The sequence below is a fragment of the Pimephales promelas genome, chromosome 15, assembly GCF_988280905.1.
Source record: "Pimephales promelas chromosome 15, fPimPro1.hap1.1, whole genome shotgun sequence".
NCBI lineage: Eukaryota > Metazoa > Chordata > Actinopteri > Cypriniformes > Leuciscidae > Pimephales > Pimephales promelas.
In genome coordinates this window covers 13445029-13470000 of record NC_142783.1, presented here as the reverse complement: position 1 = coordinate 13470000, position 24972 = coordinate 13445029, and the positions used below count along the sequence as shown (strand labels likewise).

The 24972-nt window shown below is 36.6% G+C and overlaps 1 protein-coding gene across 7 annotated transcripts in view; it reads left to right on the top strand.

Moving 5' to 3' along the window:
* Nucleotides 1–24948, top strand: part of kiaa0586 (KIAA0586 ortholog) — a 135378-nt gene extending 110430 nt beyond the window's left edge. For 5 of the 7 annotated variants that reach the window (XM_039673555.2, XM_039673547.2, XM_039673529.2 and 2 more), the window contains 2 exons: nucleotides 16438–16494; nucleotides 23101–24947. In XM_039673555.2, the coding sequence (XP_039529489.2) occupies nucleotides 16438–16494; nucleotides 23101–23249 (206 nt within the window). In that variant the 3' untranslated portion in view covers nucleotides 23250–24947. Of the gene's footprint in view, nucleotides 77–16437; nucleotides 16495–23100 lie in introns of those variants that run through there. The other 2 variants (XM_039673539.2, XM_089120180.1) reach the window with 2 other exon arrangements.
* The last annotated feature ends 24 nt before the right edge of the window (nucleotides 24949–24972 follow it).

The following is a 24972-nucleotide window of genomic DNA, read 5'->3' as shown; positions in this document are numbered from 1 at the left end:
TTTGGGCCCCATTGACTCCCATTATATGACTTAAAAGACATTCTTCAACACATCTTTTCCCACAGAAGAAAGTAAGTCAGGTTCGGAACAGCTTTCATTTTTTTGGTGAATTGTCTCTTTAATTTAGACATGCAGTGCTATTGTATAGCAATCCTAAGTTAGCTGTTTTGCCACTGATGTTTTGTCAGGTCATGAAACTAATTACAATAAACAGCCCATATACCTTGACAAAAGCCTGTCTGTTAAGTCTTTTCTATCACTTTCCCATCAGTGCTCGCACAAGCAACCGTTTGTGAGTTTATAAAGGAGGTGAGTGCACTGAAAGTCTTCGCTGAATTCACACTGCAATTCTATACTGTAAGAACATGACATTAAAGCCTTTTAGTCACAGCTTTAGCCCAGACGAAGGGTCTTGAACAAATAGAGCTTCTGTGACTGCGATCTGCACCTCTGCCTGATCTACAGATGGGCCAATTGTGTTGTGTAATAAAAGGCGTAGTACTGTACAGCCAGATCGGTGCAGACATGACCCGGGCAGCGTCCCCTGGTTATACAGCTGCTCTCTCTCTGATGACTATGTCTCTATTTGCCCATTAGAGAATGACTGCTCTGTTCAAGCGTCCCAGTTCAGCTTGTAGCCGTGACATTGTGGTTGAAAAGCGATTTAAAGATGCTTATATAATGGTGAAACTCCGGTGAAACTCCTGGAGCATATGGCAGATGGAGTCTTCGTAATTGGGGTTTATGTAAGAATTTGACATTTGTTTGTGCTTTGCCATTTCGAATCAGTCAATATTTTGCTCTTATAAGCTTATAGTTTCAATTATTCATCAGTGATGAATTATTTATATATCAATAAAATGATCTATAAAACTGGTATTCTGATTTACAAGTATGTGGTTGCTAGGAACTTCTGGTGGTTGCTAGGTAGTTAGTTATAAACTAATAAATACTTAGTTTATTTATTTCAGTTTTTTAATTATTTTTTTTTTAATCTGTATTAATCAATATTGAATATATATATATATATATATATATATATATATATATATATATATATATATAACTTTTTCACTCACCGGCCAATTTAGCTACTAATTTACCGGCCATTCAGAACATCTACTAGCCAAAAAGAAATTAACCAGATTAACTACATCACACTATATATATATATATATATATATATATATATATTAAAAAATTGGATTTCATACATTAATTTCTTATTCAAACAAAATCCTGTCATCCAGCCATCTCCTCTCTTCCTCTTTCATCCTCATACTTTTCACCAAAAAATGGTGGATTTTAGGTGGACAGATTATTAATGCAGTACAAAGAGCAAACGTGTTTTAATCTTCACTATTGCTTCAATGCAAATGTTCTGTGCAATACGCTGTATTTAATATATATCACGATGACTCACAAGTTGAGTATTTGCACTAATTAATCACGATTAATCATCTAACTGAAAGGTTTTTCTATATGTGTGTGTATAAATATGTATATATATATACAAAAACATAATTGCGATGAATCATTTTGACAGCACTTTGTTTAACCATTTAATTTATTCAAAGCAAAAGTGATTTGGAAATACATTGTTTTTGTCTGTTTTTGTGATGCGTATTCAAAGATATGATATATAGAAATGGAAAGTTGCACAACCAATGAAAGGGTCTCTATCCCGAGGTGAAAGTGGACATCCGTTGAACACTGGGCTCTTGTGTGTGAAATATTGGCCCCTCTGTGGAGCACAGGAAGGGGTGAGGGCACACATCACATACACACACACACACATGCACAGCCCGCCTCTCGAGGGCCACTCAGATAAACTATTTCCAAGCTGCATGGCCGTTCTGTTTTTACTGGGATCAAAACATCATTCAAGGAGCTAGGCTTTCCAGGAGAGCCATGTTAACCCCAGCTCTGTGTGAGCCCTCTTCCTTCATCCATCATTTCCAGTTCGTCACTAGAACGATAACATACCTACAGCTATACGTGTGCCAAATGAGAACAGCTTACTGCGTATTTAGCTACTATGCGAATATGTGACTTGTGACTTGCATGTATGTGGTGCAGAATTTTGATGGCGATTTGAGCTTGTTGTTATGCAAAGCATTCAGGAATAATCATGCTTCGATGAAGTCACCATGTCAGCTTCTTTTCTCATTTCAATAGGCTTATTCTCATTTGTGTGGGCTTTTTTTTTTTTTTAATTAATACTTTTATTCAGCAAGTACACGCTAAATTAATCAAACGTTACAGTAAAGACATTTAATAGTTAGGAAAAAAAATCTGTTCTTTTGAACAGGGCTTGAGCAACATATTGTGAATGTCTGGGAATATTTCTTGAAAAAGGTGTTTTACCAACTTTTTCCTTGGGTATAGCTTCCAACCTTGAATATATCTATACTTTTGAATAGTCTAATTCAATTTGAAGGGTCAGAAATTCTAAATTACAACTTTTCAGTGCAGAAACCTTAACTAAACCTTGACTTAGTAGGGTCTTTTATTTATAAGAAATACACTACAGTAAGGCCTTAAAATGGTTAATAGAAATAGTACATCTTTGTCTTCACTTGAAATCAGCCTGATATCTCTATGACGCCCTCTGAAGCTGGTGTTACTCTATAAATCATTGCATTATTAATGTTTTCGTTTCAGTTTGTGCTCGCAGTGGGGCGTGATCTTGTGTTTCCTCTTCAAACAGCAGTCTAACGCAAACAAACAGTACACACACTGAGACGCCGTCTCCGCTTTTCACTTCTCGTCGCATGGCTCCTCACAGAGATGAGAGATTATTTACCCGATGTCTACTCTCAGGTTTGTGGCGAAAGAACCACAACTTCAGTGTGTTTGTTTAAACAACTCACCCGTTGGCTAATAGCCAGCAACTTATGATGTTTTTGTATATGTGTGCAGTTTTGCATAATCGTAGGTCTAGTATTAGGGCTTTTGTTTTGCCTCAAAACTTTACGAAAGAAGTAGACGCCACATGAAACGAGAATCTAATAGACTGACATGTTTAAATTATACACAAACGTTTGGCATACATGCTGCATATTCCTCCATTGCAGCTGTAAAGGGCTGTCGACTGTTAAAGCTGGCCGAAACCCTAGCCAGGAGACCACAAACAGGCCTGAAATTGGCGCTATGCTTTTGCCATGTTTTTCTATTAAAGCAGGAAGTAAAGGAATAACAATCAAACCCGATGAAAGAATAACAAACCAGCGAGAAAGTTGGATTCTCTCTTTGTCCTCACACAGGGCCACACAGTCCCATCCCCCTGTAGTACTATGGGCCGTTCGGATGTAAACTCATGGTTCAAGAGCCCTGGAATAACACGCTACGTAAACAAGCCCGAAGAGTTGAGGTGAAGACAGCCGGTCTCAGTTTTGCAGTCACCCAGAACCCCACTACAGATGAATGAATAGAACAAGACAGGGGAGCTTTTGAACACGGCCTTTCGCTGCAAATAAGACTCGTCTGGTCCAGATATGTCATCTCTGTGACCCGTAACGCTCCCCCGTTGATCTCTACATGTGTAAACAGAGTTCAGTAGTGGCCATTCACTTACAACAACTCAGAAAATGGCGGGAGAAACCATCTTGCTCGGAACAAAACAATGGAGGGCCGCAGGCTTAACTGGACTTAGTGAGTGTTTTTATTTGCTCAGTATTTGACACAATGTAGTTACGTGGCTGGTCAAATTCACATTTCCCACAAAATAGGGATTAAAGAAGAGCAACTCGTGTTCAATGATTTTGATATGCTCTTCCACACCCAGTTTTATGTAACGTACTTGACCTGAAAATTGAAAGTCTACTCTTCTGTTTAAAGTTACTGGAGATCAAGATATTCGTTTTCGATATTCGATATTAATTTGTGCACTCTTTGTTGCTTAATTGAGAAGCAGGACTGAGAGATGACAATGCAAATCTGCAGGCCATTGCAGAAATGACTTTTATTGAAAATGAAATACCATAAAATGTTGCATAATACACATCACTGCTGTTTTTGAAAGTCTTTTATTGTCTCTAAGGCTGCATTTATTTGATTAAAAATAAAGTAAAACAGTAGTACTATGAAATATTACAATTTAAAATGTAGGTGTTTTTATATATATATATATATATATTTTAAAATGTAATTTATTGTGATGGAACTTCCAGCATCATTACTCCAGTCTTCAGTGTCACATGATCCTTCAGAAATCATTCTAATATGCTGATTTGCTGCTCATAAAGCATTTTTTATTATTATTATTATTACGCGAGACATCTGACTTACAAGTATGTTATGTAGTTGCTAGGATCTTCTGGTGGTTGCTAAGTAGTTAGGGTACTTAGTTTATTTATTTCAGTTTTTTAATTTATTTTATTTTTTATCTGTATTAGTCAATATTGAATATATTGAATATATGTATACGCAAGACATTTCTTGAATGTCCAAAAGAACAGCATTTATTTGAAGTAGATTTTTTTTATTTTTTATATATATATATTTACAAAAGTAAATATTTACTGTCACTTTTGATCCATTTAATGCATCCTTCCTTAATAGAAGTATTAGTTAAAAAGCATAAAATATAAATTCTAAAATATATAAACTCTATAAATGGAAAGAACATTATGCATTACAATTTAACAATGTTTTGCTGTAAAATTACATTTTGTCTTGTTGAATAAAATGTAGCTTTGGAATATTGTAGACAAATTATATGTAATTCATACTTTAAGAAAGCAAATATTTTACTGTAACATTTTACGTATTGTTCTGTTAAATCTAATATGGTAAGGTCGCTTACAGTTATCCAAAGTTTTATATTCTTTTTTTCTTCGCTAACTTTTCTCTTTTTTTTTTTTTTTCAACGAAACCTGCGCATCATGGTGGCAACTTTTGCAGACAAGCAGCAGATTTACTTCAGAATGTGTAAAACTCTTAAATTAGCCACCATTGTCATATAATTTAATATTTTCATAATAAAAATAACAATATAACCATGTTATTTTGGCAGACACTTCAGTCACCGTGGTAAAACGAGATTGTATCATGTGTACAGTTTGATTTGCATTCAGACTGTGTTGTCTAGTTCTCGTCTAAACGGTTTGTTTTGACAGCAGGGTGTGGTATGACAGTGTCAAGTGTCTGTTTAAGATGGGTAAGTGATGACTGTAGTTGGTCTGTTTGTCAGTAGTTCCACCCTGACTCCTTATCTGCCGTTGATTGACAGAGACTGGCCTGGCCAAGTTCTTGTTTATCGTCGCGCTCCATCAAGTTTTCCCATCTCCTGACCTGCAAATGCAGCAGAGCGATTTCACGCCACAGTTACGGCTCGCCACCCTGCAGAGTCACAGCGGCCGTAACACAACCGTCACAGGGTTCAGCGGACAAAGCTCTCAGATCACTGCTCAAGACTTTTATGGCTTCAGTACTGCTAATTTACAGGGATTTTCCAATGCCGTATTAGATGTTGAAATGGCTCTCGGTAAAATTGCACCACTGTTAGTCACCGAGCATGAATGTGCTCGCAAAGCGAAGCTTGGTTCCCCTTTACTTGAAGTTTGGGTGCAATATATACATATTGGCTATGGAATGAAAGTGCAACAAAGTGATCAGTTTACATATATTCAAAGATTGTTGGTTTGTTGGTTAGTAGGTATAGATATTCAATCAATAGATAGATACTGTGGATGGATCGAGATAGAACTCTCTTAGAAACAAATTTGGTCTGTCAAGATTTGGAAAACAAATCAAGATTTGTCCTTATTTCAATGCACACGAAGAGTTTCTTCTTCTGTATGTTTATCAGTGCTCTAAATGCCTGTCATGGTAATTGTTTGTGCTGTTTGTGTCTAGTTATGAATAAATCCCTCGTCCAGTTGTCCAGTGTAATCGGAGGAAGGCTGAGAATCTGATGTCAGTCCGTCCAGCTGTTCTGACATGTCTGTATCTGAACAGCTGCTGAAGGCCACTCACTCAGGACACGCATATCATTTTATTGTGTCTGTTCTGGACGCTGCATGTTTGAAGTTCCTCGCCATGCCTTTCTGTTACGAGAGCCCTCTTTCAATGACGCCAACTGGCCTAGTGTGGCCCGGAAAAGGCTTGAAGTCCAGGAAATGGTGTTTATGACCAGCTATAAATGTTTTGTCATATTACTGACTCTTGTGCTTTCTATAACCATAGTTTCTGGTAAAATATGGTAGTTTTTTTTTTTTCAGTTATTGTTGTAGGTCATCTAAAATCCTAATGAATTGATATTCATTAATTGAAAATTCATTGTAATGGTTAACATTTTTTTAATATATGATATTTTTGAATATTATATTTTTTAAGTTTGGGCTTGTTAAGATTTTTAATATTTTTGATTGAAAAAAAATGTCTTTTATGTATACCAAGGCTGCATTTATTTGATCAAAAATGCAATAAAAGCAATAATATTGTGAAGTTTTATTGCAATTGTAAATAAGTGTTTCTATTTTAACATATGTTCAAATGTAATTTTATTCCTGTGATTGTTAAGCTGAATTTTCAGCATTATTACTCCAGTCTTCAGTGTCACATGATCCTTCAGAAATCATTCTAATATGAAGATATTATTAGTATTAGTATTATTATCAATGTCAAAAACAGTTTTGCTTCTTAATATTTTTGTAGAAACCATGATACTTTTTCTTCGGGGTACTTTGATGAATAGAAAGTGTAAAAGAACAGCATTTATTAGAAATATAACTTTTAATGCATTTTAATAAGTCCTTACTAGATAAGAAAGACAAATATTTATTTAAAAAAAAAATCTTGCTGGCCACAAACTTTTGAATGGTTGTGTATACAATTTTTGAATATTATATATTATTATTTTGGAATATTAATATTAAATGAATATGATTCTAATTTTCTTATCATTCTAATTCTAATTTTACTCATCATTCCCACCATTTACCAAACCCTGTGGTTTCTTCTGTGGCAGATTTTCAGTGAATAATGTTCATAGGTTCACTTTCCATACAGTGTAACCTGTGGCTTGTTTTGTTTGAGTGGCTTCTCTGGTTCCACCAATAGCATGAGTTTGGGGCGGGAACGTTCTGTTTATCTGACCAATAGCAGGCAAGGCAGTTTTTGGGAAACCTGTTTGAAAACATCCATTATTATTGGACTTGCTTTTGAAATTGCTTACTGCAGCTTTTAGCCTGATGTCCTAAACTCGATATACTGTACTTTTTTTTTTTATTCACTTGAAATAAAAACATTGACATTTTCCTTAACAGACTATAAACTCTCACTTCTCTTTGCTTTGGGAGATGTTACAGCAAGGGTATCACGCAGCCCCGTCTCATCCCGTCAAGCGTGAGATCAGGCGTAGAGATAAGGTTCCCCTCACAGATGGATGAGTGGAGATGAGAGGGATAGACTTTTGAAAATGAACCGGGTTTGAGTGCGGCTGTGCGCTCCAGTAGTCATCACCTCTTCACCCCTGACTCTCCTCATCTGCCAGGCGGAGTGAAGAGGGGGGTCATCCCGCTTTGATCAGCCGAGCAGGCAGCGACGCTAAGCCACGCGGCAGAAGGCCTCGTCTCTGCTTTCACAGGTGGAGGAGCAGGCTTTCATGGGATCGCTCCCGTTACAGTTTGCAGAGGTTTCGTGAGGTTTGGGTTTGTGTTTGATGATGGGCTGAGTGGAAGCTACAGTCGTGCTGTCTGAGCAGATGGACATTTGTGTGTCCTCCCACTTTACAGTAAACTACTGGCTCCTCAGTCATTCTTCTGTCATTAGATGCAGAGATGACTAGCTTCTCAGATGTGATTAGTTGATGATGTGATTTTTGGGTGGACACTAAACTATTTATTGCTGCATACACTACTGTTCAAAAGTTTGGGGTTAGTAGTTTAAAAAAATATTTTATTGAACAAAGATGCATTTCATTTATCATTTATAGCCTAATGTCACAAAATCTTTCTATTTTAAATAAATGCGCTTTCATTCATCAAAGAATCAAAAAAATATATATAGTATCAAGTATCACGGTTTCCACAAAAATTTTAAGCAGCACAACTGTTTTCAACATGCAAGAACAAGAATTATATATATTAGGACTGTCAGTTAAACGCGTTATTAACAGCGTTAACGCAAACCCATTTTAACGGCGTCAATTGTTTTTATTGCGCGATTAACAGTCTTTTTGGCCTAGCAAACATTGTAGTTTTCTTTCACATGCTTTTGGAACAGGACGTTGCATGCGCGCTCTCTGCGCTGAAACCCATTCATTTCAATGGCTTGTGCCGCGTGAGGACGTTTTGTTGGTTCGTCGACCAAATCGCAACCGGATCTAGCTAGTCCGGAAACAAATCAACAGGCACGCCGCACACATTCGTTTGGGCTTGCGAGCCGGCCAAATAGTTGGTTAACGTTACGTTTTGAGTGGATGACGAGCACCAGACGCCGAAACGGATGCCAATACAATTCTGAATGGAAAGTTAACTTTTAAAAAGTTGCAAAATGGTTCAATTAACAAGACCAAAGTGATCTGTGTGTTTTGTCGCTGTGAACTGAGCTATCATCATCGCAGCACGTCCAGTCTGAAATACCGCTTGATGATGGCCAAGCACACACACACACACACACACAGCTGATGCGAATTCTCCGCCCCCTCTTCAATATCAGGACCTCGTCAATTTTACTTTCCCCTTTTTAATGATGGACTGTGTTATATTGCGTGAGAGATTATTTGCTCCAAGTAAGAATTCTAGTGTGAAATTTAACACAGTATGACAATGTTGTTTTCAATAAAAAACATTTGCACAAAGCAAGCCGATCCACTTTTCCATGTTGATAAGAGCATTAAAATGAGAAAAAATAATGAGACAAAAAGAAATCAAGAGACATTTAGAATAGATAAAAATGTGCGATTAATTGCAATTAATCGCGAGTTAACTATGACATTAATGCGATTAATCCCATTATATATATATATATATATATATATGCATTGTATAATATATTATGTATGCATATATTTTATCTGATTTATTTATTTATTCATATATATATATATATATATATATATATATGTATGTATGCATATATATATATATATATATATATATATATATATATGTATGTATGTATGTAAATATGTTTTATTAGATTGTTTTGTATTTATTTTTTATTTTTATATTCCTGAAAAAAATTGATGTCTAATCAATTGGCACATTGCCTTGCTGTTAATTAATATTTTGAATAGCGGTCATCAACTGTAGAGGTAAAGAGCAAACCATAACCTTTTTTTTTTTTTTTTGCAATAAGGAATCTACTTCGTGATGTAACAAATGACTTCTTGTGGCTTATAACTTTATTTTCTGCTGGTTCATTTAATTGTTTCAACCTATTGACATGGCTCAGTGTTTTATATCATAGGTGAGTATGTTTGCGGCTAGATTCCAGACATGAGTCTCTCTCCACTCATCTGTTTCCTATCAGACCTGTTCTCCCTGCCAACCTGTCAACCTCTCCCGCTCTCCTTCTTCCATCTCTCCCTCTCCTCCCTGCGGGTGTACTGGAATGGACCCCAGTGTCCTATCAAAATCCTGGCTCACACCCGGTTCCCTACGACCAGACCGGCATCTTGAATCTATCAGTGCTGTCACATGATCACGTCCAAGTTCTGCCACACATCTAAGCTCTTCCTAACCTTCTCTACTCCGTTCTTATTCTTTACCAGCCAAAGGATGGTCAACACACATTGATGAATAAACATGAATAAAACTATATAAAAATCTTAAATGTCACTTTTAATCAATTTAATGCATCGTTAATTTAAATTACTGGCCCCAAATTTTTGCAAGGTACAGTAGTTTATATACTAGTATGTCAATTATTTGCATCACTGTAAGTTATTTACCAGGTTTCTCTCCTAAAAGGATGTCCCATCATGCATTGCAACATATCCGTGTGTGTGTGTGTGCGCTTGCCAGCAATACGTTTCAATCACACATAGATGCCTTTCCGTCACTCCCCCTCATTCCAGATAATTTTGGCTCTATGGACAGATGCTGTCCTGTTCGCAGATGGCTGAGAGTCCGGGCTGCTCGCCCACAGGCCCACCCGGGCACCCCTCACTGATTACAGCTCCTCCTGCGGGGCCGAGGCCCCCACATACCTGCGATACGCTCGACAGGCCCTCAACAGAAGAGCGTTCCAGACTCAAATGGCCTGATTGGAGTTGACGGCTTACTTTTCAAAGGCATGCCTGTTAATTACCAAATCCGAAGCTCTGAAGGTGTGCTAAGCCAATATAACGCTTTGCTGGCTGGGCCAGATAGTAAATAGTTTTCAGGTAAAATGTCATGTGATCTCCATCAAGTCTGCTTCATTCCTGGCCTCCATCATAGAGTTTTTGTTGGGAGCCGGTGGGAAGTGGCGCTGCATGAGAACGCAGATCTAACGTACAGCTGGCGGACACACACATCAAGAAAGGGCGTGGACTGTCAAAAGCGTTTGTAGATATCAAAGCAGTTTTGGTATTTCTAAATGATATTTTTCTCGAATAGTGCAAGCTGTGGGAAGGTTTCTAACGGCTTTTTTGTGTTTATAGTGATGCGTAAAGTGGTCATATCGTGAGAAATCGTTTAAAATAGGTGAAAAACATAACTTCCACTTTAGTTCAACCCTAGTAAAATCTAAGCTGCCAAAGTTTGTCAATTTGATCCAAACATTACAAAAGAGCAGCTCAAATTTATTTTTAACGTAATCTTCCAGGCTGATCTTCACAGTTTGAGTGATACGTATCCGATTGTTTTGTGATTCTGTGATAGTGTAATGCAACTTTTTACAAAGATGCTTTTTTTAAAGGATGGAAAATTGAAAATTTACAGTATACTGGCAATCTCATTGTGCATTCAGAGAGGGTGTTTGCATAGTTTTAAAGAATGAAATCCTCAAGTCAGGGTTGAGAGTTGAGAATGTGGTTAAAAAAACTGAATTATGAATATTTTGGTACAAATATGTGATTTGACCCCTTTAACCCTTGTACTGAGATTTATTACCTATTTATGTATTTAAAAATTGGTTTATAGTACATTTAAAAAAGAACACATGGTGAGAACTTAAGCTTATCACCAATCTTCATTATACATTTCAAAATACTATCATTATACCATTTAAATATGCTATTATACCATTACAGCTGCTTAGCTAAACGATTAAATCATTTTAGTCCAATTAACAAAGGCAGTTTGTAGCTTATGTTCTCTAGTCTATTGTAGTATGTTTAGAGTAGTGTAAAAATAAGACTTCATTTAGTATTCTAGGCGTAATCGTTGACGGGGTGAGTGAAAAAGGACTTCTGTTGTTTTCTTTTGTGTTGAAGGAAACCTCATTAAATCAGAGTTTGGCGAGAGAAAGGCCAACCTGGCAGAGATCTTTCTGGAGCACAGCCGATTTCTCAATTATTTTACCTTTTTGTTTGACCTGCTTTGAAACTGGTCCATATGAGGTTTTTTTTTTAATTCTTAGCCATTTTTGAGGCTTGGTCTCTGAAGGTCCCCTAGATTCTCTTGGGACAAATAACCTACTTATCTAAAAATAACAGTCAGTCCAAAGGGGTGTCCTTAGCAGTTCACTTTCTAAGGCTTTATTCTTTCATGCTTTTGAAAGCCCCTATCAACGTGGCTTCTGTGAAATGCATCTTTGCTGGATGGAAAAAGTTGTGTTAATATATTAAAATGCAGTGTTGCCAGAAAACTGACGCTTAGAAATCCCTCTGTAGCAAGGTTTAGTTGTCCTGCTGTGGTCTAAGTTTGTGAGAGAGTATTCGAGAAGATTCATGTTGCTGTGCTTTAACCCGTCCAGTTATGCTGGGCTAATATAATCGATCCAGCAGATGGTGGCCATATTAGATTAAACCTCCGAAATATATTTTGCTGTATCATTAAGCAAAATAAAATACCAGTGTCTAGGTCACATTTCACCACAAAATCAAAATAAGAAATTATATTTAGCTACTAAAATTAAGCTTTCTAAAATTTGCACAAATTGTACATGATTATTCTCATGACATTTAAGAATGTTTTCTTGAGAATTTTTTCTAAGAATGAAATTTATAAAGAGTTCATTGTAAAAAGATTTTTTAAATTTAAATTATAAAGTATTTGCATATCCAAGTAGTATGTTGTATTTATGGAAGCTTGTTTTCGCCACTGAATAAAACTTTTTATCTCGCAATTCTGAGAAATAAAGATATTGCGAGATAAAAAGTCAGAATTGCGAGATATAAAGTCAGAATTGCGAGATATTAAGTCAGAAATGCATGTTATAAAGTCAGAATTGCGAGATATACAGTAAAGTCAGAAATGCGAGATGTAAAGTCCGAATTGCGTGATATAAAGTCAGAACTGCATGATATAAAGTCAGAACTGCGTGATATAAAGTCAGAATTGGGTGGTATAAAGTCGCAATTGCGTGATATAAAATCAGAATTACGTGATATAAAGTCAGAAATGCGTGATATAAAGTCGCAATTCTGAGAAAAAAGACAGAAGTGCGACTTTTTATCTCACAATTCTGACTTATTCTCACAATTGTGAGTTTACATCTCGCAATTCTGACTTTATAACACATAATTGCGAGTTTATATGTCGAAATTCTGACATCTTTTCTCAGAATTGTGAGATACAAATTCGCAATTGTGAGTTATCAGGCCAATTCTAAGGGGAAAAAAATACTAACTTTTCCCCCCTCAGAATAGTTTAAATCTCGCAATTCTGACTTTATAATATGCAATTGCGACTTTATACAGTATCTAGCAATTCTGACTTTATATCTCACAATTCTGAGAAATAATGTCAGAATTGTGAGATAAAAAGTCGCAATTACCTTTTATATTTTTCATTCTATGGCGGAAACAAGCTTCCATATGTATTGCCTTAATCCATTAATGCTTATAATATAAATATATATATATATATATATATATATATACTTTTTATACTTTTTATACTTTTTTCATTCCACTCATTAGAAAATTCCAAGTTCACCCGCCACACTTTGAGCTCTCATTCTACTCTAATTTTGCAGTCAGCTAGTAATCTTAATTTGGTAAACATTATGTCACTTGAGGAGTCTGATGATTTTCAGGCTGACATTATGACCCCAGTCATGCTACTGACAGTTTTCATGAGATTCACCTCTTGGCCGGCCTGACATTTGAAGTCTTCTGATGGCCTACAGTGGTCTTAAACAGTGGCCTTGTCTTTGTGATGTTCTGATACAGTGTCCATGCGTTTAAAGAGCCCTTGGAGGTAGAAGGGGGAAGGTTTCTCAAAATGAAGATGGATAAGATCTTTCTCTGTTCTCTTTCACTCTCTCTATCTTCCTCGGTCTCTCTCTCTCTCTATCTTTGGCCCTGAGCAGTGGCCTCGATGACCCCATCTCCTCTCGGCTCCTTGACCCCTGTGTGTGAGGTTACGGCCCGGCTTCTCCACATGGGAGTCATGCCTGCTGCCTAAGTCCCGCTCTCTTTTCCAACCTCTCCTGCAGATCCAGATGAAAGGAGCATTGAGAGGCTGTCCCATCACCCCAAACCCCCTCCAGCCCTCCTTGGACAGAGCAAGAAATGGGGGGATGAAAGCTCCTCTGGCCAAATGCAAATCCCCCTCTCTCCCAACTCAACCCTGCTGCTAGATCTCCACACCGTCTCTTTATCAGTGGGATCTACTGAGAGGACGCTCCACGTGACCCTGATTTCAAACCATATCAGAATCCCCTCCCAATCCAGGCCGTAGTTCCCTCTCTAGGGTGTAGGGTGGGGTCACATGGACCCCTATCCAAAGGTCATAACCTCTTGACTCTCAATTAGCACTCCCTGTATTCAACACTGCTCTTGTTTCTGAGGTCGGGCCTGATGGAAAAGGGGGACATGGGTGGTGGGCGGCGCTTTGCAACACAATGCTTCAATCGGCGGCCCATGCGGCTTTTCTGAGCGGTGCTGTAAACAAGCCCAAAGAAAAGGATTAGTTAAGAGCCATTGAAGGCTTTGATTGACTTAATCTGTCTTTAGGGGATAGGAAGTTTGATGGGGTTTTAAATGCTCCGAGGACGACCCCAGCTCCACCTGGCTTCATGAACGCGGAGGCTCGCGGCTCAGCAGGGTTATGTCAGGAGGTCTCCACCTGTGGAAAAAATCCCTGTAAATCAAAGTCAACCTGACATTTATCCCAAGGAACAACCCTTTGGCTGTGCTCCACAGAAATGAGGCAGGGAAGATGGTATAATTAATTTATGGAGCATTCGTCTCGCTTTGACACATTGGCGAAAGAATGAAAGAAAGAACTCTTGACCGACTCTTTATAGGCTCACTCTGTTTCTTAGCCTTGTATGGTATTTATCTTGTTTTAAACCTGCATACCCTTTTATGATTTATCTTGGCTCTCCTTAGAGCATGGGAACAGTACTGTGATGTCACTCTGAGAAAGTACATAAAGCTGAAGGAATATTAAGTGCTGTTAACACGCTGTAGTCAGCACTTCCTTTACATTAAAGAACATCATCTATCTCAGTTAGTTTAAGACCAATCGCTTCACGAACTATCTTTGTACTTGTTCTGTCTTTCCCTGTCATTCATCTTGGATATCCAGATTCAATTCCAGTTCACAAGCTCTCAGTTCAGTTAGCTAGCTAGTTCTTCTTTTAGAGATCCATTACAAGGATTAGCTCAAAAGAATAATTTTAAGATTAAAGAAAAAATAAGATTATGCTGTATTTTTGATGTCACCTCCTAAAAGAACCGGTTTAAATGTTTTCGTTCACAAACCAGTTGTGTTCCTCGCTTGAACATTTCACAAAGGGTTAGCCCACAGTTCTCCTGTTTTATGCCTTCCAGTTTAGTCCTGTAAGTTTGGGGTTTAAAACGTGTCTGGCATTGGCTTGCAGCAGGGAAAGTTTGAAGGTGAATGCCTCTCTTTAACACCTTGTCATGCCTTTAGGGGAACTGAGTGGAGGGTATAACTATGTGTGTGTGTGTGTGTTTGTTTATTTTCTGTAGCTCAAGCCCAGCTGTGCTCATGTTATGTTGTCACCTCATGCTGAAGGATGAGGCACTTTTGAGTTTTCTACCCAAAACACAGTAGTGTTTTCCTTTTACTCCAATGAATACATTTTCTGAGGAGACCCTTTTTGGTTCAGTTAGATGCTGTATATATATAAGTCTTCTAATATCAAAGTCTATGGAAGCTTGTTTCCACCATAGAATGAAAAATATAAAAGGTAATTGCGACTTTTTATCTCACAATTCTGACATTATTTCTCAGAATTGTGAGATAAGAATTGCGAGCTATAAAGTTAGAATTGCGTGATATAAAGTCGCAATTGCAAGATATAAAGTCAGAATTGCCAACCCGATCTCACGACCAAGTCGTACGAATTCGACGAATGATTAAAAAGTGGCTAATTCGTAACAATTCATACGACCTCACTCGTACGAATTAATACGATTTTGCTAAATCGTACATATTTTACGAATTGGCCAATTCGTATGAATTCGTACGAATGACCTACCCCTTACCCCGCCCCTAAACTTAACCATCACGTGGGTTAAGACAAATCGTACGAATTAGTACGAGTGAGGTCGTACGAATTAGTACGAATTAGCCACTTTTTAATCATGCGTCGAATTCGTACGAATTGGTCGTGAGATACTTTTGGAATTGCGTGACATAAAGGCAGAATTGCGAGTTATAAAGTTAGAATTGCGAGTTATAAAGTCAGAATTGTGAGATATAAAGTCAGAATTGCGTGATATAAAGTCGCAATTGCCTGTTATAAAGCCAGAATTGCAAGATATAAAGTCAGAATTGCATGATATAGTCGCAATTGCGAGATACAAAGTCAGAATTGCGAGATATAAAGTCTGAATTGTGAGATATAAAGTCAGAATTGCGAGATATAAAGTCGCAATTGCGAGATACAAAGTCAGAATTGCGAGATGTAAAGTCTGAATTGCGAGATATAGTCAGAATTGCGAGATTTAAAGTCAGAATTGCGAGATATAAAGTCAGAATTGCGTGATATAAAGTCGCAATTGCAAGATATAAAGTCAGAATTGCGAGATATAAAGTCAGAATTGAAGTCAGAACTTTATAAAGTCAGAACTTTATATCTTGCAATTGCGACTTTATATCACACAATTCTGAATTTATATTTCGCAATTCTGATTTTAAATCTCGCATTTCTGACTTTATATCTCGCAATTCTGAGAAATAAAGTCAGAATTGTGAGATATAAACTTGCAATTGTGGGGAAAAAAAGTCTGAATTGTGAGATAAGTCACAATTATTTTTTTTTTATTTGTTTATTCAGTGGCGGAAACAAGCTTCTATAAAAGTGTCTGTCACTGCAGGTTTTGTGCTAGTTTCATTTTTCCTTGTTTTTGTTTCTCCTCAGAGTTCCCGCAGCTGAGAAGACTTTCAGATGACGCGTTTTTTGGGGACAACGAGAAAGGTATTTGTGTAAAATGTCTTGATTGTTTTCATATGTGTCAGTATAAATGCATCAGACTTGATTTGCTTCATTTGATCTCATTTCCTCTTATTTAAATTCTTTACTCATTGTTGTTGGTGAAGAGCAATTTCACACAGTACAGCACAGAGACCTTTCCAGAGGCTTTTTAAAACTCTGCCAGACAGCTTCATTCTTGACACTCCCAAATTTCTAAGCAGCCAGATGAGAGCAGAGAAAAGTAGAGTAGATGTAAGGGGTCAGAAGAGGGGGGAGTTTGACTTATCTGTCCATCCTGAGAGTTTGGAACGGGGTGTAGAAATCTGTTAAGTGTTTGCAGGTGTCTTCCTTTAACACATTCAGACACTACATACTCATGAGTCATTTTTCTTCAATGGTTCATTTCTCCAGAGTAAGTGCATTCCCAAATTGCATCAGGTTTGTGCCTCTTTTTCTTTTTTTGGCGCCTCTATTCGTCTGTTTTTGGATCCCTGCTTGAAAGATTGGGGTTTCTGAAGCACCTGGCTACTTTCACCATCTCCGAGGAGCATGTTCTTCTCTTTCAGCTGAGCTTTTATTGTCCATAGTGTAATATTTTAAGACTGTGCTGCTGACGGATAAGGTTTGACCTTACCACCTGATCCTTTACAAAGACAGATACCAATCAGTTCTGAATCTAGTTTGAGATTTAAAGTGATAGTACACCCAAAAAATGAACTTTCTGTCATCATTTACTCACCCTCATGTCTTTTCAAACCTGTATGACTTTTTTTTCCTTCTGCAGAAGACTAAAGAGCTGTTTTTTCTTCTTGGTGAGCGGTCAGCTCTCATCTCAGATTGCTCACTCCCATCTGCTGCTCAGTAAAGACTTGTCATGTTTAACTGTTATTAATACGTGAGGAGTAAGTAGGACCTAGAAGAGACTAGACACAATGCTGACATACTGAGATGTATTGTGCAAGTATAGAAATAGCAAAAGCATGAATAAGTGATGGAGCTTTTAGGGTGTTTGTCTTTTGAAAGAAAGCACTATCCTTGATGGATCTACAGTATAGTATCGGTTTATTTGTCTTACAGAAGCCAAAAGGTGGCTCTAGTTGTATTAATGTAGTATTTAGAAGGGTTTTTTTTAATGTTTAATCCTTTTAGGTGTGTTTTTGTGTAATTTTATTAGGTGTGTTTTTGTGAAATTTTTCCAAACATTGATTTTTCCAAACCTGGATGATGTTTTGCCAGATTGGTCAGTGAAGCTAAACAGCATTGGTTCACATGAGAAATCATGGCGCATTTGAATTTTTAATACACTTTTAGGGTGTGATGTTCACACTTGGCAGGATTGGTTTTATTAAAACGAACCCTGGTGCAATTGCTCTGTTATCGCGTTCATTTGAATAAGTGTGAACGCTGCCATACGAACCCTGGTGCGCACCTAACAAGCGGACTGAAACCTACTTTTTCAGGGATTGATGTCTCTCCTTGCAGCAGATCTTCATTTGTGTGTGCAATTCTGACTCTTTTACACATCTTATAAGCTCTTCATGACTTCTCAGATGGCAGTGTGAACGCTGAGCAAACCAGGACTCAATTTTTTTTTTTTTTTTTATTGGTTCCGACCTAAAGAACCAAGAGAACCGAACTACTAGTAGTCTATGAATAGACCGTTAGTATATTGCTGTCATGTTTGGGTGTACTGTTCCTTTAAAAAACATCTATTTTTTTCATCATGTCCCCATGTGACCCTTGACTCTCTGGAATATTAAAAAAAAAAAAGACATCTGAGTGACCAGCTGCACTGTTCAGAATGTCAGAGTTAAAGTAAGACAATTATCCCATTGTTGCAATGGTTTGATTTTTGTTCCAAACCTAAATTCTCCAAGGATATGCAGAAATTTTAGGCAAATGCATTTTTCTGTTTTGCTTGGTTTGAATCCATTTTAAACCCCCAGCCGCAGAGCACAACTATGTAAATGTCTTCCATTTTGAGTTAGAAGCCATCCTCCTGAGATTGCATATTTAAAGAAAATTATTATTTGTGAAGATTTGTACTGATATCTTCTCGAAGACTCTTATTAAATACTCCAATTCCAACAATCTGAGAATGTCCCAACACACTGACGTCCCTGTAGTCTTCAGCCAGGTCTGCTTCTCGACTCAAGTGTGATGTTCTTGGCTGTGTAGTTTGGGTCTTTTCACAGAGAGGTGAATGTGTGTGAATGCCCACACAGAAAATGAAATCATAGCCTCAAAGGAAACGTTCCCAGAAAAAGGAAAATTCTGTCATCATCTACTCATCCTCATGTTGTTCCATGAGTTCTTTTACTTCTTTATTTGGGTGGAAGGGAACTTGTTGTCTCATTTATTGTTTGCGGTGTTGTTTAGTGCCACTAGTGTCTATGAAATTGCACACTGCTGCTTTTAGACAATGATTCTAGAAAATACTGGCATTCTTTTTTGGTAACACTTTAGTATACTTTAGCACATTTTCACTAGTAACTGTCGCTTTTGTCTCAATAAACTAATTTATTGTTTATTGATGGTTAGTAAGGACGTTTTTGTAGCGTTTATATTTGGTAGAATTAAGGGATGTAGACTATGGTCATGCAGAATAAGACATTAATACGTGCTTTATAAGTACTAATAAACAGCCAATATGCTAGTATGCATGCTAATTAGCAACTAGTTAATAGCGAGAATTGAACCCTAAAATATTTTGTCAGTTTCTCATATTCATCTGCTACTCTCATTTTTTTTTTTTTTTACTTTTTAGTCTAGAATCTCTTTGGGGGCTTATTTTTTTATTTCTCATTGAATGCTGTTTACTGATTCATGACACCCACTCTATCATGCTTACTTGGGTATGAATAGCTCAGGGCGGCTTACGTGCACATGTAACTTAAAAGAAGTTTTTATTTCTGTTGGTGGACAAACTCCCACTCTCTTCTCATCTGTATATTTCTGTTTTCATTCTTTCCCTTTCACTGCCTTCATTTGCTCTCTCCCTTCCACCCTGAGGTGTTGTAGTCAGTCTGTAGCCTTTGTAGGCCACAGGGTTTTCCAACAAGGATCTGTGCCAAACCTGGCCCATCTGCTCCACAGAGGCCGTGTTCACTGCAGACGGCCATAAAGACACACTACAGCAAACGAACATGCCGAGGGGTCTTTTACTTTTGAATAATGTGTGAAATAACAATACTTATCCAGTCCTCTCTGTTTTCAGTAGTTTACAGTACAAGATGAAGGTCATCACTTGAATGAGTGAATGAGTTTCAGGCTCTTCACAATGTCTTAAAGGGACAGTTCACCCAAAAGTGAACAAGTTTTTCTTAACTTGTATGGGTTGAGATGATTTTTTTCATAGCAGAGAATGTTCAGGCTACTTTTTGAGAGCAAAAAGCATGTAAACTAGCAGTCATTAGAGTATTAGTAGACTGTCTGCTTAATATCTGCTAACATTTTGATTTGACATTCTAGACTACTGATGATAAGTACCTTTTCAAGTACGTCAACTTAAATTACTAATTCAAACTCTAACCTGACAGTCTTCCAAAGTCAACGAATACTCTAAGGAGATTTAGTTGACATGTAGTTGCAAAGTTACTAATAATTAGTAGAATGTCTAAAGTGGACCATCAAAATAAAGAATAAGAAAGTGTTTTAACCATCGAAATAAAGCTTCACAGTCACATCCTGGAAAAAGAAAGTCTTTTTTGGAAAGACAGTATAAGAATATTAATATGTGGGTGAACAGACCCTTTAATAAGCATGTTGCCACATTTCTGACTATGCTTGTGCTGATTGGCTTTTTATTTGTGTCTTGTTCAGGTTATTTTGCCAGTGCTGGCAACAGACAAAAGACAAATCACAGAGTTCATATTTTCCATGTGGAAGTGCATCACCTCGTGATTTTGTTATAATAGTCGATCCATATCAGATGTTTAGATCTGTGGGTGTTTTTCTTGTTATTATATCCAGGTTATGATTCGAGCGTGGGGTGTGAAGTGGCTTTTATTAATCATCTATTGAACGAATCTGATTGTGTCAGTTTGCTTTGAACACACTCCAGTAAAACCATGTGCTGGCTGTTCAGTCTGTCCAAGGCAGTTAAGCTCAATATTTGTGGGAGGGAAATTATGGGAGAGGCTCACTGTAAAAAAAAAAATCTCTTTAGGTCTCCTAGTAAATGTTCTGCTTTTTAAATTATGTTTTGTAGATCAAAGCATAGTAAAATATATTTTTAAAGGAGACATATTTTGGAAAACATTACTTTCCTTGATTTACTAGATAGGTGTATTTCAACATACTCCCTCTCTGCAACCTGTACACATTTTTATTGATACTAGCTACAAAAATGTCCTTCCAGAAGTCTCAAAAATAAAGAGATTAATATATGATGACCCACATAAAAATGATATCTGTACCTCAGCCTTTAGCATGCATGCATCTATATATACAGTAAACATATTCAACAATTAGTATTTGTAAAATTATGGTGGTTTTCTTGTCCATCATGACAGTCTCTGTGTGAGAGTGCGACAAACAGTGAAACGGTTCCAGTGCTGAGACTGGGGGAATGTTCAATGGCTGGAAAAGGCTCTCGGCCAATCAGATTTGAGAACCAGAACGAACTTATATATATATATATATATATATAAAATATATTTATATATATATATATAAATAAAGTTCGTTCTGGTTATATATATATATATATATATATATATATATATATATATATAGACCATTTCACAAGATGTAAACAACACTGGTCCAGAAGCACTTCCTGTTTCAGTTTTTCAACACTACATAAAAGCTGGGATAAAATACAACCAACAGAACATTTAAAACTGAATCAAAAAGTTAAACAAACATCTTTAAGATGTTTTCTTTACATGTGAATAAAGAAAACAGTTACAAACTGAAACAGGAAGTGTTTCTGGACCAGTGTTGATTACATCTTGTGAAATGGTCTATATATATATATATATATGTGTGGGTGCACTGTGTATAATGATTTATATATATATATATATATATATATATATATATATATATATATATATATATATATATATATATATATATATATATAAATAAATACACACATGCTTGTATATATTTAAGAATTATTTTCATGTATATACTGTATATAGATTTATATATAATTTATATTATATATAAATATAAATATTTTATACATAAATTATTTTTTTTCTTAAATGTATACATGTGTGTGTTTATATATACAAAATAATTATATATATATATATATATATATATATATACACTAATAATATACACAAACAATAATTTGGATGCGATTAATAGATAGATAGATAGATTATTTAAATAGTATTATTTAAAAAATATTATATGCTGTATATGTTTTATACTTACTAACACACACACACACACACATTCAGAATGTTTGCCTTTTTTGAGATTTCAGGTGCTTAGTGCATGAGTTTTAACATTCTCATGCTTGCAAGCCAAGGAGGATTGTGAAAGTAGTCTCATATGGACATAAATCACTGTTAATATATCAATATGTTTTGTTTAAAAATGCATTAAATAGGTACAGCCATGCAAGAAAACTTGACTAACAGTATAAGGACAAAAATAAAATAAAACCATACGGTTTAATTTTCCTCACAAGTGACAATTCCTTAACAGCTTGAGAACTCTTCCTCGGTTGTGTGTGTGTGTGTGTGTGTGTGATTCTCCCGGCTGATGTCTATCATCAGTGTGTGCCCGGCGGTCCCATGAGGCTCTCCGTTCACTCACACTTCCTCTCCTGCACGCCCCATTGGTCTGGGTAAATGCCCACCCAGCCTCTGCCTGCTGCCCCCCAAAATACAGAGGAAATGACTGATGATTGTTTGCTTGTGTGTGCAAAGTGTGTCACCGCCTGGCCAGCGTTCCGGTTATAAAAGATGTCCTAATAAGCAGCTGATGTCACTGTGTTCTGGTGATGAGTTCACAGGCCTATTCTGTGTCATTAACTGGATAGGATTACTTAATTGCATTGCATAGAAATGTCTGAATTTTAGCAAATGGAGCACTTGGATTGGGTTCTCATAAAGGCTGAAATTATTAGCTTGAATAGCTTTTATATTTGCATTTATTTGATGCAGGATACAGTAAAAAGGAGTAATTCTGACATTATTTCTCTAAAATAATCTTATTTGAAAATAACTGTTGTCTACTTTAATATATAAAAATGTTATTTATTCCTGTGATGGGCGATGGCAAAGTTGAATTTTCAGCATCTTTATTCATTGTCACATGATCTTTCAGAAATCATTCTGATTTGCTGCTTATGAAACATTTATTATGATCAATGCTGAAAACAGTTGTGCTGCGTCATATTTTGGTGGAAACTGATTTAGGATTCTTTGATGAATAAAAAAGTTCAAAAAGCAGCATTTTTTTCATTTTACAACTTTTTTGTAACATTATAAATATCTTTCCTGTCACTTGTGATCAATTTAATGCATCCTTGCAAAATAAAAGTATTAATTACCACAAATAATTTCTACTATTGAAATCTTTGCACGCTTTTGCATTGTTATAAGCTCAAATCTCATTCAAATGTTGTTTCCATCCCCACAGGCGAAGACATTTTTCTGCACGCAGACGGAGGAGGAAGTGATGTCAGAGTGATGTCAGTGAGGCTGCCCTCTTCCAAACAAGATCAAGAGTCTGTCAGCCTCAGCTCTGTTGAAGGAGATACAGACTCTTCTGCTAATGATGTGTTTTAAGAGCGAAGACCCTGTGAAACCTCTCTGACAGGAAACTGCTAAGTGCTTGAAAGGAATGAAATGTTCTTGATGTTCTAAATTATTAACATTACATCCTAACACAGTTGGATGACACGAGACAAAATGAACTTTTTTCTTATCTCTTATCATCACTTAGCATCACTGGTAAATAAAACCATATGTATTGTGATTGTACACTTTTTATACAAATAAATTTTAAACACAACTTTTTAATTTCACTTTTTCTTAAATACTTTTAATGCATTTCTTCGCAAGTTGACGTCAGCTGTCGGGCTGATTCTGTCTGAGCGGGGCTGTTCTCTGTCATGGCAATGGCAGTTACTTCATGACAGAGGGTTTTCACATCATTAGTCTCAGACTGCTGTTTCTCCCATTACAGGGGGAGATAGAGAGAGATAGCCACTATCAGATGCTGCTTTGCAGTATCCTGCACTGATGATGCCTGTCTAATAAGCATCCTGTTTCCTTTTCAGCACTTAAGACATGATAAAGTCTGGGAGAATGCGTGGAAGCAGTCTCGTAGAACCAGACTTCTGACTAACGCCATAAAGTCTGGTCCATTTTACTGCTCCTCTGGCCTAGAATCAACCACAATTTTAGCTAATAATAGACCAATATTCACTAAAAGTGCTAGTTCATTCTAAGAGAAATTATTGGAAATTGTATAGACTGTAAATTCGAATTTCGGTCCTTCCAAATGTAATAAGCACAGTTATTTCATGGCCATTACTCGAACTAAAATATAAGCATTTCTGAATTGTTTTCAAAGCACAAACGCTTCTATTAATACAAAACTATGTGCTATTTGAGCGGTAAAGTTAAGTATTGAATCATACTTTCATTGGTGGGACTATATTTCAATGCAGATAAATAGCTGGTTATGGTGGACTCTTCTCCATGTAAACTGCAACTCTCTGGTTTATTCGTGCACCGTCTGAAAGTTACAGGTTTACCGGCTTTTATTTGATCCTGACTTGGGAAAACTAGATATAACTTTCACAATAATCTCATATTCACACTTATTTGGCCAGTAGTCCCAAACTAAAATGCATGTTTGAGCTGTCTAAACTGAAAGCAACTTGGGTAACGCTTCCCTTTACAGTACAGTACTTGCGTGTACTTACGGTGTACTTACCTAGAAAGTACTGGCTAATATCAGGTAAGTACATGGGTTAGGGGTAGGTTCAGGGTTAGTACCTAGTTATTGTAATTATTATAATAACTACATAGTTATGTACATGGGTAACAGGTACTGTAAAAGGAAGCGTTACTTGCACTGACAACTTAAAATATGTCAGTGCCATTGTTTTGTCTCAAGATGCACATAAGTAATGGTTTTTCAAAGGCACTTTTATAAAAGCTACTTAATTGCCCTAATTGGACGTAAACCTAATCCTGGTTTAATCTAAGCCTTGTTTGTGATACCGGGCCATAATGTTGAGGTTTTGTGGCTATATTAATGTTTAGTGTCCTTGTTACATTACATGTAGTTATACTGTATACAATTTAGCGTAACCAAGCCCTAATCCTTACCCTAACTTTATAGTAAGTACATGTAGTGAATTATTATTACTCCGTACATAAATATAGTATAATTGCACTGTAACATGGACACCGTAAAATAGTGTAACCTATTACACTACAAATCCAGGGAACTGCCGAGATTGTTCTCAATGATAATTAACAATGACTAACTATCAAT